The sequence below is a fragment of the Tilletiopsis washingtonensis genome, assembly GCF_003144115.1.
Source record: "Tilletiopsis washingtonensis strain MCA 4186 unplaced genomic scaffold FA09scaffold_8, whole genome shotgun sequence".
Lineage (NCBI taxonomy): Eukaryota > Fungi > Basidiomycota > Exobasidiomycetes > Entylomatales > Tilletiopsis > Tilletiopsis washingtonensis.
The window spans coordinates 383,039-396,899 of record NW_020312005.1 but is presented as its reverse complement, the minus strand read 5'-3'; the positions used below and the strand labels follow the sequence as shown (position 1 = coordinate 396,899).

The window sequence follows — 13,861 nt, the reverse complement described above, 5'->3', positions numbered from 1 at the left end:
GGCCGCGCAGAAGGGATCGCCCAGGAGCGCCACAGCACGCAGCCCCTTGCTGGGCGCTGAAACGCCGCGGGCGCGGGCGCTGCTCTGCTGCCGCGCCGCGCCTTGTTGCGGAGAGGGGCCGGAGATGCGCACACGAGCACAAGGCACACTCGCCGCGGGCGGGCGGCGGGCGCGGCACTTTGTGCGAGGTATTTGCGGCCCGCCCGCCTGCGGCACAGCGCCTGTGTCGGCGCGCGTGCTGCACGACGCGCGCCTCGCGGCCGCGGCGAGAGGGCGCGTGCCGCTGGTGCTGCCGCCGCGCCGTGCCGGCGTGGTGCCGCTGGCGCTGGGCCGGTGCGGTGCGCGGCGCGTGGCCTGCCTTCAGCTTGCTGCTGCTCGCGCTGCGCCGGCGCCGGCTCCTCGCTCCCTCATCTCGCCCTCAGCCGCACTCTCCCCACCACCCGGACCTGGCCACCGCGCGGCGCCATCTCCTCGCGCCCGTTCCTCTCTCGCTTCCTCGACGTCGACCCCTCTCTCGCATCACCGGCTCGCCGCCAACGCGCAGCTGAGCTGGCCGCGTTGCCCTCTCTCGTCCTCTCCACCACGCTCTCTTCCGCACTCCACTCCTTTTGAGCACGCTGCCTCGCCACGCCCACATCGCGCCTTCTCCCTCGCGCACCCCACACACACTCTTGTCCGTCCGTCGATGGACACCCTGGCCGAGCGCAGCTACTCGCACGACTCGCAGTTCGTCGGCCGCGACGCACGCCTCAACTCCATCTACGACAAGTACCTCTACGACCCGCGCGACCTCACGTCGCCCGACCCGCGCCTCCGCGAGCTGGCACGCAAGGCCAGCAAGCTGCAGCACGCACCGCGCAGCGCACCCGCAGCAGCCAGCGCCGACGGCATGTCGGCCGCACAGCAGCGCAAGAAGCGCCAGTCGGCCATCGGCTTTGCGCCGGGCACCAAGGGCGGCAATGCCGGCGCCGCGCCGGCGCACCGCCGCGACGACAGCGGCGGCGGCGCCTGGGCCGGCTTCATGATGGGCAACGGCGCCGTGTCGGACAGTGACAGCGACAGCGACGCCGAGGCGGACCGGCGTCGTCGCCCGCCGCCGCAGAAGGCCGCAGAGGGCAGCCGCGCCGTGGCGGCTCGCAGTGCCGCCGCTGAGCCAGATGTCGCCGCCGCCGGGCAGCGCGGAAGCTGGACTTCCCGTGCCGCCGCCGTCGGCTCGCGCCCGCCGGACAGCGCCTCGCAGAACCCGCCGACGCTGAAGCTGCTCGGCCTCAAGAGTCTCAAGGACGGCGGCTCGCCGATTGGCCACTCGCCGGCAGCAGGCGACTCGCACTTTGCGGCACAGCAGGGAGCGCCGCGCAGCACGGCACGCACGCCCGACTTTGAGATGATCGCCGGCGCCGAGCAGCGCGACGCGCGCCGCAACGACGAGCGCACCATGAGCGCGAGCGACTATGGCGATGAGGTGGATGCGCGGCACGGCAGCACCATCGACTTTGGCCGTGCGATGCAGCGCGGCGCGGACGAGGCGCGCCCGAGCCGCGGCGTGCACCTCAGCGACGACGGACCGGCGCCGCCTGCCTCGAGCCAGAAGGGCCGTCCCGTGAGCCCGCGCACGGCGCTGACCCGCCAGCTCGGCCTCGTCACGCCGATGCCCGAGCAGCCCGCGTCGATGGCCGCGAGCGGCGACTACTTCGGCGGTGGGCCGCCGGCGCCGATGAGCGCCGGCCCGTCTGCACCGGCGGGCTACGACTCGCGTGGACCGCCGCCGGGCAGTCTTGACTCGCGTGCACCGTCTTCGGCGCCGCCGCACCCACGCACGCTGCTGCCTGCTCCTTCTCAAGGCCCGCCGCCACCGCAAGGCCGTGCTCCGCCGCCGGCACAGCTGCGCGCTCCGCCGCCGCCGCAGCAGGCCATGCGTGGCCCACCAGGCGATCGCTTTGGCGGCGGCGCACCTGGCGTGCCGCTTCAGCGAGGCATGCCAGGCCCGCCGGGCCCGGGCATGCGAGGCCCACCGTCGCCTCTTGGCGGACCGCAGCCGCCGCCGCAAGCCATGCAGCGTGGTCCGCCGCCGTCGTACGGCAGCGACCCGCGCGGCATGCCGTCGCCGACTGGGCCGCCTGGCGGCTTCGACCGCGGCCTCGCTCCCCCTGGCGCCATGCGTGGCCCGCCGAGCCCGCGCGGTCCGCCCGGCCCTGGCTACGGTCCGCCTCGCGGTCCGCCCGTACCGCCGGCCGGCTTTGCGCCGCAGGGCAGCCGGCCGCAGCAGCCCCCGCCCGCCGGCTTTTCCGACTCGCGCCCGCCGCAGAAGGGCGCCGGCAACGTTTTCCGCCGCTCGATGGCCTTCTTTGGCGGCGACGGTCCCGGGCCTGCGCCGCGCCCGCCGAACGGCAAGCGCCAGAGCGCCTTCCGCCGGAGCATGGCGTTCATCACTGGCCGGCCGATGCCCGAGCCCGCGCCGGCGCCGCGTCCGTACGAGGACGACGACGCCAACGCGCCGCAGCCGCGCGTGCGCGGCTTCGTCGAGGAGAAGCCCAAGTCGCGCAAGAGCATCTTCTTTGGCGCCAGCGGCATGGGCGACGAGTGGGACGTGAGCGGCCGCGGCGAGCGCTTCTGGCGCCGCTTCTCGCTCGCGCAGCAGGTCGCCGCCAAGCCCGACGCCACGAGCGCGGCCTTCCGCGCCAAGGTGCGGCGCCGCCAGCGCATGGTCAAGTGTCTCTCGTTCCTCGGGCTGCTCGCCATCATCGCCGGCATCGCCATCGTCATCGTCTGGCGCGAGGGCAAGTCGAAGACGACGGACATTCCCGGCTCCATCAACCGCGCCGAGAACGGCGGCACCTACACGCCGCCGTCGGCCGGCGTCAAGACGCGCCGCGACACGGGGCTCTACGGCCTGCCCGCCTTCCCGGCGCCGACGCACGCGCCCGCCGCTGCACTGCCCGACCTCTACGACGTCGCCATGGGCAGCAAGCGCTCCGTGCCGTTTGGCGACGCGGCCGGCGCGGCCCTCGCACGCCGCCAGCAGCACCGCCGTCTCGAGCACGACGCTGCCGCCTAATTGCCCCGTTTTCGCCTTCGATGTCATCTCACCTGTTCCCCTCTGCATTACCCGCTCCCACTCATATTCACACTCGCGCGCGCCCGCGCCCCACACTCACTCACTGCCAATCATTGATCTCTCGCTGCATTGTGTGTCGTGTGTGTGTTGAAGCGCCAGGGGCAGCTCATGCGGGCGGAGCGACGCGGCGTCGAAGGCTGCGTGTCCCGCCCCTGTGCACAAGTGGGCAAGGAGCGGATTGTAAACGCAGCCAGGAGCAGGCGCGCACAGCAGGGCGCACAACAGCATTACTATTGCCCTCCTTCTCTGCACAGCAGCACCCCAGTTGAGTGCAGAGCAAGGAAATTTGCCAATGGTGGCTTGAGCTGGCTTGAGCACATTGCCGTTGTGCGCAGAGCACAGACAAGAGAGTGCTGCGCCTCAAAGGTGCAGATGCATTGTTCCAGATTGCAGTGCATAGTCAAGACATGGCCACTCCATCAACGCAGTCTGCGCTTCTCTACAGACGGGCCAGACCGCCTGCTCTGCAGTCCTCCTGAAGGATATCCCTGCCAAGGACGCACAGGGCGGCAACTACGGACTCTTCAGCAAGGCTGCTGGGCCTGGGCCGGCGCTGCTACAGCTGTCATGAACCAAGCGGCAGATTGCCTACGGAACCCTCTGGAACCCTGCGGAACTCTATGGATCCTCAGAGAACCCTCTGGAACCCCATGGAACGTCCTAGAACTCTACAGAACCTGACAGAAGCGTACAGAACTGTGCAGAAGGTTACAGAACCTTACAGATCTGCCTGGAACATTCTACCAGGTTCCATCCATTTCCACTACCTTCCATCCCCTTCCATGAGCTTCCCTCATGGAACACTGTAGAACGCGTGTTGCGTCTTCCCTGCTCTGCCCTCTAAGGTATATAAGGAGGGCCTCCCCCACCCCCACATGTAGATAGTCAGTTCTGATCTTGCATTGTCACACCCTCCTCTCCGGCAAGGGTCTAGGTTCTTGACTAGGCTTCCAGAGCTTACTCAGATCCTGCGTGGCTGCCTGCCAGACTCCTGTTGCCTTCCTCCTGGGCCTTGCCCACGTGACAGGTCTAGGTTCTTGACTAGGCTTCCAGAGCTTACTCAGATCCTGCGTGGCTGCCTGCCAGACTCCTGTTGCCTCCCTCCTGGGCCTTGCCCACGTGACAACAGCACCTGTACGCACTCATTGATGGAGAGAGCGGTCTAGCTTCTGCCAAAAAGCCAAGCAAGCTCACTGCTGCCTCAGCTCTGCAGAGCTTCTCAAATCTTTGGGCATGGTCACTTCATCAAGATGCGTACTTTCTTGTGCACATCATCTTTGCCCTGCGGCGTCTCACTCTTCTGCAAGTAAGGATTGTGCGCGTTGCCTCCAACGTTGTTATCAGAAAAAATAAACCTCGCAACATTCCTGCGCCCCATTGCCACTTGCATTGGCTCATAACGGCTGCGGCGCATTCTGCTCAGACTTGAGGACGTGCCTGTAGAGGAGATCAACGCCGTCAAGGAGATGCTGCGCAGCACCAAAGGGGCCGGAGATCAAGACTGCAAGGATTGGCAGAGCAAGCACAAGGACGGCAAGGGCCTACAGATGGGCAAGCGCGGCAAGAACAAGCAACTGCTGAGCTCCACTCACTTCACGCAAGAGGCTACACCAATGCACACTCGTTCTCCGTTCAGCAGCGCTCCTTCCCAGCCCAGAGCCTATCTGGCCTTTGACGCCAGTCAGTCTCTCTACACTGGCAAGGCCCAGCTTGTTCACATCATGGATGGTCTGGAGCCATTTGTCATAGTCCCAACATTTGACAAGGGCGGCGTCAAGTACAACCCAGCCAAGGGTGTGATGCTCTCGCAGCTCATATACCTCGCACTTGCTGTGTGCAAGCGCAGTGAGATGAGCTCTCTTGAGGGTGCATTGCTAGTCAAGTACCTCAACAACAATCTGCCTTCCACTTTTGTTGATCTCTTCAGCCGTCTACGTCTCGTGTACACAGTACAATCACATATGCTTGTAAGCCTCTGATGCACTCTGCACGTCAATGGTGCGGTAGCAACAAAGCGTCCCAAGCACATCCAGCGCCAGATGGATCTAGGACACACGGCAAAGAGCAAGGACGCAGACAGTGAGATGGCAAAGGCCATGCAACAATTCAAGCAGAAGAACCGCATGGCCTACCAAAGCGTGCAGAAGGACTTTGTGCCAGCGGCAGTAGGTGCCTGCAGCTTTCTCGCAATGTGTGGCAACTGACACTGCATTCAGCCAATATAGAATCAACCCGCTCTTGCAGTGGGCAATGCCAATCTGCTCAGCAGTCTGCGCGGCGCGGTGCCTCCAAGTCTGCCATTCAACGCCGCTGGAGGTGTCAAATCTGCAGCAAGCGGTGCGCTAGACGTTGCACCAACGCCTCTCTCCGGTCCAGCAGCTGCAGGTTCCTTGACTCAGTCAGCTCTGGCTGGTGGGGTTCATTGTTTGGGCGCGGGCATCAGCCATGCATGCCGGACGGCCTTGGACAAGCTGGTGCGGTCACGGCCACCGGTGAGATTGCGTGGCCAACCTTGCGGCACCGCCTCGAGAGCTCACCGTCTGTCCGCCCCAGCCAATTGTGCTCACCGCTTCAGAGATCCAGACGCTCATTGACAAGCACAACGTCACAAAACAACAGATCACTGATCAACTCAGCGCCATGCGCAAGCTGGGCAAGAAGAAGGCGGAGGAGGATTGCGCGCACTCTACCAAGAAGCCACTCAGCAGGGCGGCCGCCAAGCAAGCAATCAACGCAGCAGAAGCCGTTCTTGAGAGCGCCACAAGCAAGACCAAGAAGCAAGCGGCCAAGGACGCTCTTGACCAAGCAAAGCAGGCCTGTACGGCGGCAGAGGAGAAGAATATCTGGAAGAGAAAGGACCGCGAGGAAAATGGCCTGAGTGAGAAGACGGTTCAAGTTTGCAGGAGCCGGGAGAGAAAGAAGGCAAGGGAGGAGGCCGCAGCGGCTGCTGGGGCCCTGAGAGCAACTCAGACGTCAGGCAAAGAGAGCAAAGGAGCCACAGCCAGTCACTGATGGAGCAAACAAGTAGACCGGCGGCATCATGAGGCCCTGGCCTGGTAGGGCATGGCGTTGGCAAGAGGGCGGGCGGAAGGTGCCCGACGTGGGAGCAAAAAGGAGGCCCTCTCCGGGAATCGAACCCAGGACTCACGCACTTTGGACAGCATGCGCTGCTTATCCCTAAGCGAGTATTCTGCCACTAAACCAAGAGAGCTCCGTTGTATTTGTTCGATTCAAGCATGTACAGAACCTCAACAACACGTGTGTGAGGTTGCCTGCCTTGCCTGGCCTCTTGCCTGCACTGACAGCCACTGGCACTGCCTGGCGCCTTCCTGCATGGCTGCTGAGGTGCATTGCCCATCATCATGCCCTAATGCCTTGTAGCTCTTCTTCAGTGCTCATCTGCAGCTGTACCATTGCCAAGGTCTGCCTGTAGCTTCACTCAGCTGCCCGTGAGATGGCATGCTTGGGTGTGAGACAACGGAAGGTCTGCGCCTGGTAGTGCATCTCCGTCCGCACCTGCTGCTCGATGTCTGCAGGTAGAGTGGGCAGCAGGGGCAGCAAGGTCCGGCTGGCACGTGCGGGCCTGGCGGACGGGCGGAGAGGCGGGCTAGGAGGAGGTGGAGAAGGAGGAGAGGGCCCGCATGTCGTGTCAAGCTCGTAGTGCATGTCCACCAAGTGAAGAAAGATGGTAGGCTCAGCGCCTGCCTCGGGATAAAAGCGGTGCATCTGGCCATCGTGGCTCTCAGAGAAGACCAAGATGCGGAGGTCAAGGGCGTGGGCTGCTGCTAGCAGGCTGAGCTTGTTGCCCCAGGTGCTAGGTTGCTCCATGTCAATGCACCAGGCTTTGAGGCTTGGATAGTTGGACACCGCTTGAGCAGCATAATTGGCATTGTGCAGGTTGTTGCGGATGTGCTGACACGCCTGCGCACAGATCTGGTGCCAGCGCTCTTGGTCGCCAAGATGCTGGGCAGCAATGGCGCGGAACTGGCAGTTGCCGTTGCCTTGGATGTAATGCAAGCGCCTGCAGTTGCCGGCCAACACAGCAGCACGTCTGGCGGCGCCTTTGACGCGGCCCTTGACTTGGTCCATCAGCTTGTGCATGGTGGCGTTGTCGAGCCTGTCATTGTCGAGCTTGTCCTCATTGAGCTTGTCATTGATCTCAACTGCGGGCCGCTCCTTGGTGGGCTGCTCCTCTGGCATAGCTGTACGCTCGCTGCCACGCTCCTTGCTGCCCGTCTGGCTGCCATTGCCATCAAGGAGGTCTTTGACGGCCTGCCGCAGCTCTCTTGTGGGCTTGTAACGCGCCTGAAAGCCTCCCTGCGCACTGTTGATGGTGCCCGAGCACAGGGCAATCAGGACGCGCTTGCAGTCCTGCGTACGCTTGGATGCCCGGTACTTGTATTGCCCAGCCTCGTGGCCAAGGCCGTCAGGTACGTTGTAGTACCAAGATGGCCATGGGCCAATTGCCTTCTGGTCCGTAAGCAAGAGCCAATTTGTCAGACGGCAATGATTGCCTCCTGCCTGCGCCTTTTGATGGTCCTCCTCTGAGCAATTGACATCTCAATGGGTTGAGCCAATGTACTTCAGCAACTTGCGCACTTGCGGCGCGGCGGCACTGGCAGCATCAAGTTTGGCCTGGTAGCGCTTTTTTAGAACGGAGGCGCACGGAGAGAGAGACTCAAGTGGACAATCTCTGGACGCAGGACCCGTTGCCAAGGTACCTTCATGAGGTGCGCCCAGGGCATGTCTGCCAGAAACGCCTTTTGATACGCTTCAAGACACTTGTGGGTCAGCGGCAAGGGGTCCTCGCGGATGTAGAGACTCCGGCCAGGCTTGGCATTCTTGCTGAGAACGTCTTTCCAGGCGCCTGGGCGGAAAGTGAGGCCCACGGCGAGCTCAGACAGAATTGGCGCCATACTTGGGCTGTTGAGGAAGGCTTGCGCAGGCAAGGCGCTTGACTTGGAGAGAACAGCAGAGGCGTGACCCATGCTCCTCAGCTCCCACTCTGCATCAATGACGTTGTAAAGACGTGCCTTTTGGGAGCTGTCAGGACTGACCCTGCGTTGCTGCATTGACGCACTCACGTTGAGTCGCTTGCCAGGCTGAAGCACCTCTGGCAGGCTCGCAAGCTCATGCTTGGCGAGTTGCTAGGTGGAATATGCAGAGTGAGCATTGGGTGTATTTGTGGTGGAGCAGCAGCACATGTTCTATGCAGCAGCATGGCCGCGGCGGGAAGGCCGCGGAGCACGGCTGCGGCGTGGTGCGTCCGGTGCTCCACACTCACCTGAATGTCGTACAGTAAATAGCCCTTCTCCACACGCTTGCGCTCCGCGTGTTTGGACTGGCGGGAAGACGGGCCGGACTGGCAAGAGGACGGGCCGGGCTGTGCAGACATGGTGCAGCGGGGCAAGGGAGGGGGGTGGAGGTGCGGTGGGAAGACTGAGGCAGCCCGGGGTGGCTACGCCCATGCGCGGCACCGTCCTAGTTGCCGCCAGGGGCACCGCCGTGCCAATGCCGTGGATTCTTGCGCCAAGGCATGCAGGTCCCTCGACGCAAAGCCTTCCTTGGGCGTGTGGCGCGTGCTGTGCTGCTCTGACGCTGTCATCCAGCACTTCAACGCTGGGGGGGGGGGGGCAAGGCATTGACGGCTGCGCCAGCGCAGCATATCTCCCTGTATGCCCTCTGTCGCGTATACAAATCTGGCTGCTCTGTGCTCGTGGTTGACTTGCACCAGCGCACCTGCGGCGCACACGCAGCAAGTTCATTCATGTCGGAGGCAAAGACGGGATCCAGCACTCATCCTCGCCGAGGACGCCACGTTCATTCTCAGCCAGCCGCTGCCCGGCTTCGCAGTGTGGTTAATATGGTGACATTCAGGCATGGTATAATGTGCGCTACGAACTGCCAAACGCCTCGTCGAACGCGGCGTCGAGCAGGGTGTATATGAGGTGCTTGTTGAGTCGCTGCGCAGGGCGAGGTCAGTGAGAGATGCAACGCAGCGCGTGCCCTGCTCCACGCACCTTGTTCTGCAGCAGCGCCCACGTCCGGCGGGCGCCGCGACGGGCGTTCTCTCGTCCGATGAAGGAGGCGGCGACGTCTGTGTGGCGTGTCAGCGCAGCAGCAGAGATTGCCACGTCTGCACTCACCAGGTATGATGGTGCTCATCTTGGTGTGCGCACTCTCGCGCAGCGCGGCCTTCTGCGCCGGCGTGCGCGGCACCGAGGCCGGCTTGAGCTTGCCGTCGGGCCACATGAGGTTGCGCAGCGTCGCGAGGTGCGCGACGATGGCCGACGCCGACAGGGCCGCCTGCACGCCCTCGCGCAGTTTGCTGCAGGCCAGCGTGAGCAGAGGTGTGGCGACGCACGCGTGCTACACTCACCGTTCGATGGTGCCGCCGAGGGCCTGCTGCAGCACGATCACCAGGCTCTGCCGCCGCAGCCAGTGGTCCTTCTCGCGCAGCTCAAACAGCTCAAAGAGGAGTGCACACAGCGGCTCGGTGAACGGCGTGCGGCCGGCAGCGGCTGCCTCCTTGAGCTCGGCGGCTGAGGCGTTTGGCTCCATCGCTGCGGTAAGGCTGGCGAGGTCCGGCGCGGCGCCGAGCAGCGACGCACCTGACGACAGACGTGTGGCGATGACCTCGAGCATCGACGGCCCGAAGATGAGGTCATCGATGCCCTCGGCCACGCCCGAGACGCTGCGAAAGAGGCTGCGCACAAAACCGTGGCTCGCAGCCGGCGTGTCGTCTGCCGTCTGCGTGCGGGCGCTCGCGGCGGCGGCGTCCAGGAGCGAGCTCGGCACGGTGGCCTGCGTGGCGCTGAGGAAGATGCGCAGCTCGGGGCTGGCACACGCACCGGGAATGCGCACGAGGGCCTGCACAGGATCAGCAACGACCTCAACCTTTTGACGTGCGACTCACCTTGAGGTAGCGGTTCAGCGACTGCCGCCGGCTGTCGACAAACGGCGCGTGCACGAGGCCCATGAGCCGCTTGCCGGGGAACAAAGACTCCAGCGCGCGGACTTCAGGCAGCTGAGAGTGCGCAGGTCAGCGCCGCACAGACGCACAAACGTAGCATATCTCACCCGCTCGCGAAGGCGCACATGCAGCGCATGGAACTCGGCATACCGGCGGCTCACCGCGTGGCCGCTCTGCACGCGGCTCTCTGCATCTTCGCCTGGCTCGTCTGCCGCGAGCCGGATCACCTCAATGATGTACTGCACATAGTCCTTGCCGTCCTGCTCGTGGCCGACCGACGTCTGTGCAATGCTGACCTCGGTGCGGCCCGGCAGCAGCGCCGACTGCGCGTCCCGCTCGGCGATCTGCGTGCGCTCCCAGCAGTGCTCGCGCAGCTCGCGTGCCACCGTGCTGTGGCTCTTCTGCAGCAGCCGCGTCTCCTTGGCGCTGGCGCCGGTCAGCTCGGCCTTGCGGACGAGGGCATCGAGCAGCTCGAGCTGGCCGTTCAAGCGCGCGATCTCGGCATCGACGCGCGCGAGCTCGGCGCCATAGTCCAGGCTTGGCCGGGCTGTCTGCGCGCGGATGGGGTGGAGCTCGGCGACGTCATCTTCGAGGCTGACAGTCGCAGCCTGCGTGGGTGACTCCTGCGTGTCGTCGCCAAAGACGGCCAAACGGCGATGCGAATGCTCCTCGTCTCCGCCCGAAGTCCCAGAGCGCTTGAACGCTGGCCGCAGATCGCGCTTGGCCGTCGCGAAGCGTGCCTTTGCGGACACAGTCGCTTCAGAGACTCTGCGGCTGGGCCCGGGAACGGGGCTCCGCGCGCCGCTGTCCGAGCTAGCGACGCTCAGGGGACGGGCTGGCCGACTGCCAGCAGCTACGCGCTGCCGCGCAGGGTCGAGGCTAGGCTGGCCGTCTTCGTCGATGATGCTGCTCAGTGCGTGCTGGAGCGCATCCATGCGGTCCGCTCGCAGCGTCTCGCCCGCGTTCTCCTCCGCAGCCTCGTCCTCTGACACCGCGTCCTCCTCGCCGAATAGCGCCTCTTGGAATAGCGGCGCCCGGCCGCTCGAGCCGCGTGTCGTGCCGGCGCCGCCGATGAGGAGGTCGAGCTTCTGCGTCATGGCCGGTGCGCGCAGCTGGCCTGAGCGGAGCCGAGGCGAATGCGTACCCTCCTCGGCATCGCCAACGAGCGCGCTTCTGCCGCCAGCTGCGAGAGGGCTGGCTGAGGCGAAAGGCACGGCCGCCAGTGCTGCGCGGGATCGGATCTTGGGCGTGCCCGCTTGCAGCACGCCGTCTGGAAAGACGGCCTCGTCTGGCGACGCAGGCGCGGGCGAGCCGACGACTGCCTGTTTCTCGCGTGCCAGGTCATCGACGGCGCTGAAGAAGCCGGCGCTCTGTCTGAATGCGGGCCAGTCGTCTTCCAGCATCTCGCCTTCGATCTCACGCTGCGCCTTAAGCACGCTCTGGCGCAGGACGTGCACGGCGCGCCGGCTCGTCGGCGCTTCGGGCGACGTGTCCAAGAACCTCCGCACGACGTCGATGTGCCTTTGCGAGATACTCAGACGCTCTGAGCCGAAGTAGTGGTCGGCGAAGAGACGCAGGTCCTCGCGCAGGGCCTGGACCTCGCGCGGCGCGGCATTGCCGCTCGCAGCCGCATCGCCCTCATCTTCGCTGTCGCTCTCGACATCCTCCAGCGGGCCCTTGAACATGTCGACGCTGAGCCAGAACTGCGGCAGCATGCCGCGCTGCTTGCGCTCCATCCACTCGAGAAAGTGCGAGATGGCGCTCGGGCTGCGCAAGATGTCGCGCAGCTGGACGCTGGAGGACGACACGGCGGCGCCCGGCGCAGCAGCCGCGAGCTTGTCGCTGCCATCCTCGGCTTGATCGACACCGAGAAGCGCGAGACGCGCATCCACAGTCGATACCGCAGTCTGCAGGCGCCGCAGCGCGGCCTGCTGTGCGGTGCCAGGGCTCGCGGCATCTAGCAGGCCCTGCGTCTTGCGGATCTGCTGCACGAGGTCGCTGCGCGTCCGGCGAGCATCAAGCACGTTCATCGTCTCGATCGACGCCAGGAACGACGCAAACGAGCGCGACTTCTTGTCCGTCTGACGCGTAGACTTGGCGGCGCTCTTACCCAAGATGGTCTGCCACGGCGAGCTGGTGCCGCTCGCGTGGCCTCGGCTCGGCAACGCCGTCTGCTCCTGGTCGAGCGCGTCTCGCAGGCGGCCAATGAGTTTCCTGCACGGCATGGGTCAGAGCGGCACGTCAGAGCTGGGCCGAACCCGACTCACTGCTCTTGAATGGCAGCACCAGCCTGGTAGCATCGCAGTCAGCATCGCTGCTTCGCACGTGCAGCGGCTTGCTCACCTTCTGATCCAGCAGCGCGTTGAGGGTGTCCGGCTCGGAGAGCGCATCGATCACCGGCAGCAGAATAGTACACGCCACCAGCTCCCGCGTGACCGTCCACACTGCAGGGCTTGCGCTCTCGCGAGCCGGCATGATGACCCGCAGCGCCCGCTCGACGAGCGCACGCAGATGCGTCCGCTCGCTGTGCCGCGTGTCGGCGCTGGCAATGGCGCCCACAGCTGGGTGCAGCACGCCGTCGTTGTATGCGCGCGCCAGAAACACATCGTCCTCGGCCGTGCTGTTCGCCGGACTCAGCTCGCTGGCCGCACCACGCAGCTGTGCCGTGGCGTGCCGGTGCGCCGCCATGTGTGCCGTGACGATGGGCAGCAGGCGGCGCACACCCAGCGTCGCCACGTCGACCTCAGCCGTGCGCTCCAGCGTGCGGGCCAGGCTGGCGCGGATCGCCGCCTCGATGGCCTGCGGGAAGTCGCTCGGCGGCGCCTCGCCTGGCGGTGCTCCACCGAGCGACAGCGGCGTGTGCCATGCCGAGACAAAGTCGCGCAGCACCAGCGCAATCAGCCCGTCAGCGGCCTCGCTGACTGCCTTGGACGGATGCAGCGGCGCCGGCGGTGGCCTCGGGCGGCCGAGCTCGCGCTGCCGCCGCGCCCAGCGAGCGGGCTCGGTGAAGGCCAGCGGGCGCATGCGCAGCGGCGGCCGCGGCGAGGCACGCTCGTCGGCGAGGTAGGAGAGGCCGAGGAGCGCGGCGGGCAGCAGCAGTGTGGCCGCGACGAGCAGCAGGGCCAGGAGGACGAGCAGCGGCGCGCCGAGCGTCGCGATCTCGACTGCCGCGAGAGCCACGATGCCGCTCGCAGCCAGCGCCAGCAGCCAGGCCGAGTGTGTCGAGGCAAAGGCGACGACATGGCCCTGCCCGGCACGGGCGTGCCGGCGAGCCGTCTGCATCAGCAGCGCGCTCAGGTGCGGGCGGCGGCCGGGCGAGGGTGCGGCGCGCGGGTCATTGGACGCTCGGAGGTGGTGGCTGTGCGCAGGACGCCGGCATCGAGCGGGCGCAGGTGCAGAGGAGGGCCCGCTGAGAAGAGAGTGCGGAGGTGAGGACGGGGCCGCTGCCCGCAGCGCGCCGCGTCGTTGTGGCCGGCACGCGTCGTGCGCCGCCGTGCGCGGGACAGCACCCCGCGCCAGTCCCTGCTCTTCCTCGAGCCGCTAGCTCGGGGAAATGGTGTGGAGCAGGCTTACCGGAAGCTAGTGCGTCACCGTACGACGGCTTCACTGCCAGTGGCGCTGCCCAACACCTCGCGCTGGAGCGGCAGAGAGGAGAAGCGGTCAATGTGGAGCTCGCAGAGTAACAATTGGCGTTTGGCAGAACGCCATGATCGCACCGACCATGCTTGCCGCTACACCAGCCGCTCAATCAAGGAGCTGACTGCTCTGATGGA

General features: G+C 65.5%; 4 protein-coding genes and 1 non-coding gene across 5 annotated transcripts; 2 read left to right on the top strand and 3 right to left on the bottom strand.

Moving 5' to 3' along the window:
* Nucleotides 1-685: 685 nt before the first annotated feature.
* Nucleotides 686-3,055, top strand: FA09DRAFT_338090 (hypothetical protein; the record flags this gene model as incomplete). Its single annotated transcript, XM_025744060.1, has 1 exon — nucleotides 686-3,055. One exon carries the CDS (start codon nucleotides 686-688, stop codon nucleotides 3,053-3,055), a length of 2,370 nt encoding a protein of 789 aa, XP_025599081.1.
* A 622-nt stretch (nucleotides 3,056-3,677) lies between these two features.
* On the top strand, nucleotides 3,678-4,036 carry FA09DRAFT_329298 (hypothetical protein). The gene has a single exon (XM_025742122.1). It carries the CDS (start codon nucleotides 3,736-3,738, stop codon nucleotides 3,922-3,924), a length of 189 nt encoding a protein of 62 aa, XP_025599080.1. The 5' UTR covers nucleotides 3,678-3,735; the 3' UTR covers nucleotides 3,925-4,036.
* Nucleotides 4,037-6,231: 2,195 nt separating this feature from the next.
* Nucleotides 6,232-6,326, bottom strand: FA09DRAFT_t27. Its single transcript has one exon. It is a non-coding gene; the product is annotated as a tRNA-Pro (tRNA).
* Nucleotides 6,327-6,881: 555 nt separating this feature from the next.
* Nucleotides 6,882-8,510, bottom strand: FA09DRAFT_338088 (hypothetical protein; the record flags this gene model as incomplete). Its single annotated transcript, XM_025744059.1, has 5 exons — nucleotides 6,882-6,897; nucleotides 6,954-7,585; nucleotides 7,837-8,148; nucleotides 8,200-8,262; nucleotides 8,400-8,510. 5 exons carry the CDS (start codon nucleotides 8,508-8,510, stop codon nucleotides 6,882-6,884), a joined length of 1,134 nt encoding a protein of 377 aa, XP_025599079.1.
* A 461-nt stretch (nucleotides 8,511-8,971) lies between these two features.
* Nucleotides 8,972-13,509, bottom strand: FA09DRAFT_317571 (hypothetical protein). Its single transcript, XM_025740881.1, has 8 exons — nucleotides 12,432-13,509; nucleotides 12,356-12,378; nucleotides 10,196-12,302; nucleotides 10,032-10,142; nucleotides 9,495-9,985; nucleotides 9,262-9,443; nucleotides 9,136-9,212; nucleotides 8,972-9,078 (listed from the first exon to the last, which is right to left on the bottom strand). The coding sequence occupies exons 1-8, from the start codon at nucleotides 13,368-13,370 to the stop codon at nucleotides 9,010-9,012; spliced, it is 3,999 nt and encodes a 1,332-aa protein (XP_025599078.1). The 5' UTR covers nucleotides 13,371-13,509; the 3' UTR covers nucleotides 8,972-9,009.
* Nucleotides 13,510-13,861: the final 352 nt, after the last annotated feature.

Coding starts and splice junctions, on each gene's coding strand:
- FA09DRAFT_329298 (XM_025742122.1), top strand. CDS start 3,736: ATGGATCCTCAGAGAACCCTCTGGAACCCCATGGAACGTCCTAGAACT.
- FA09DRAFT_317571 (XM_025740881.1), bottom strand. CDS start 13,370: ATGCAGACGGCTCGCCGGCACGCCCGTGCCGGGCAGGGCCATGTCGTC. Junction 12,303..12,355: donor GGTGCTGCCATTCAAGAGCA/GTGAGTCGGGTT, acceptor CATGCCGTGCAG/GAAACTCATTGGCCGCCTGC. Junction 9,986..10,031: donor CGCTGAACCGCTACCTCAAG/GTGAGTCGCACG, acceptor GATCCTGTGCAG/GCCCTCGTGCGCATTCCCGG.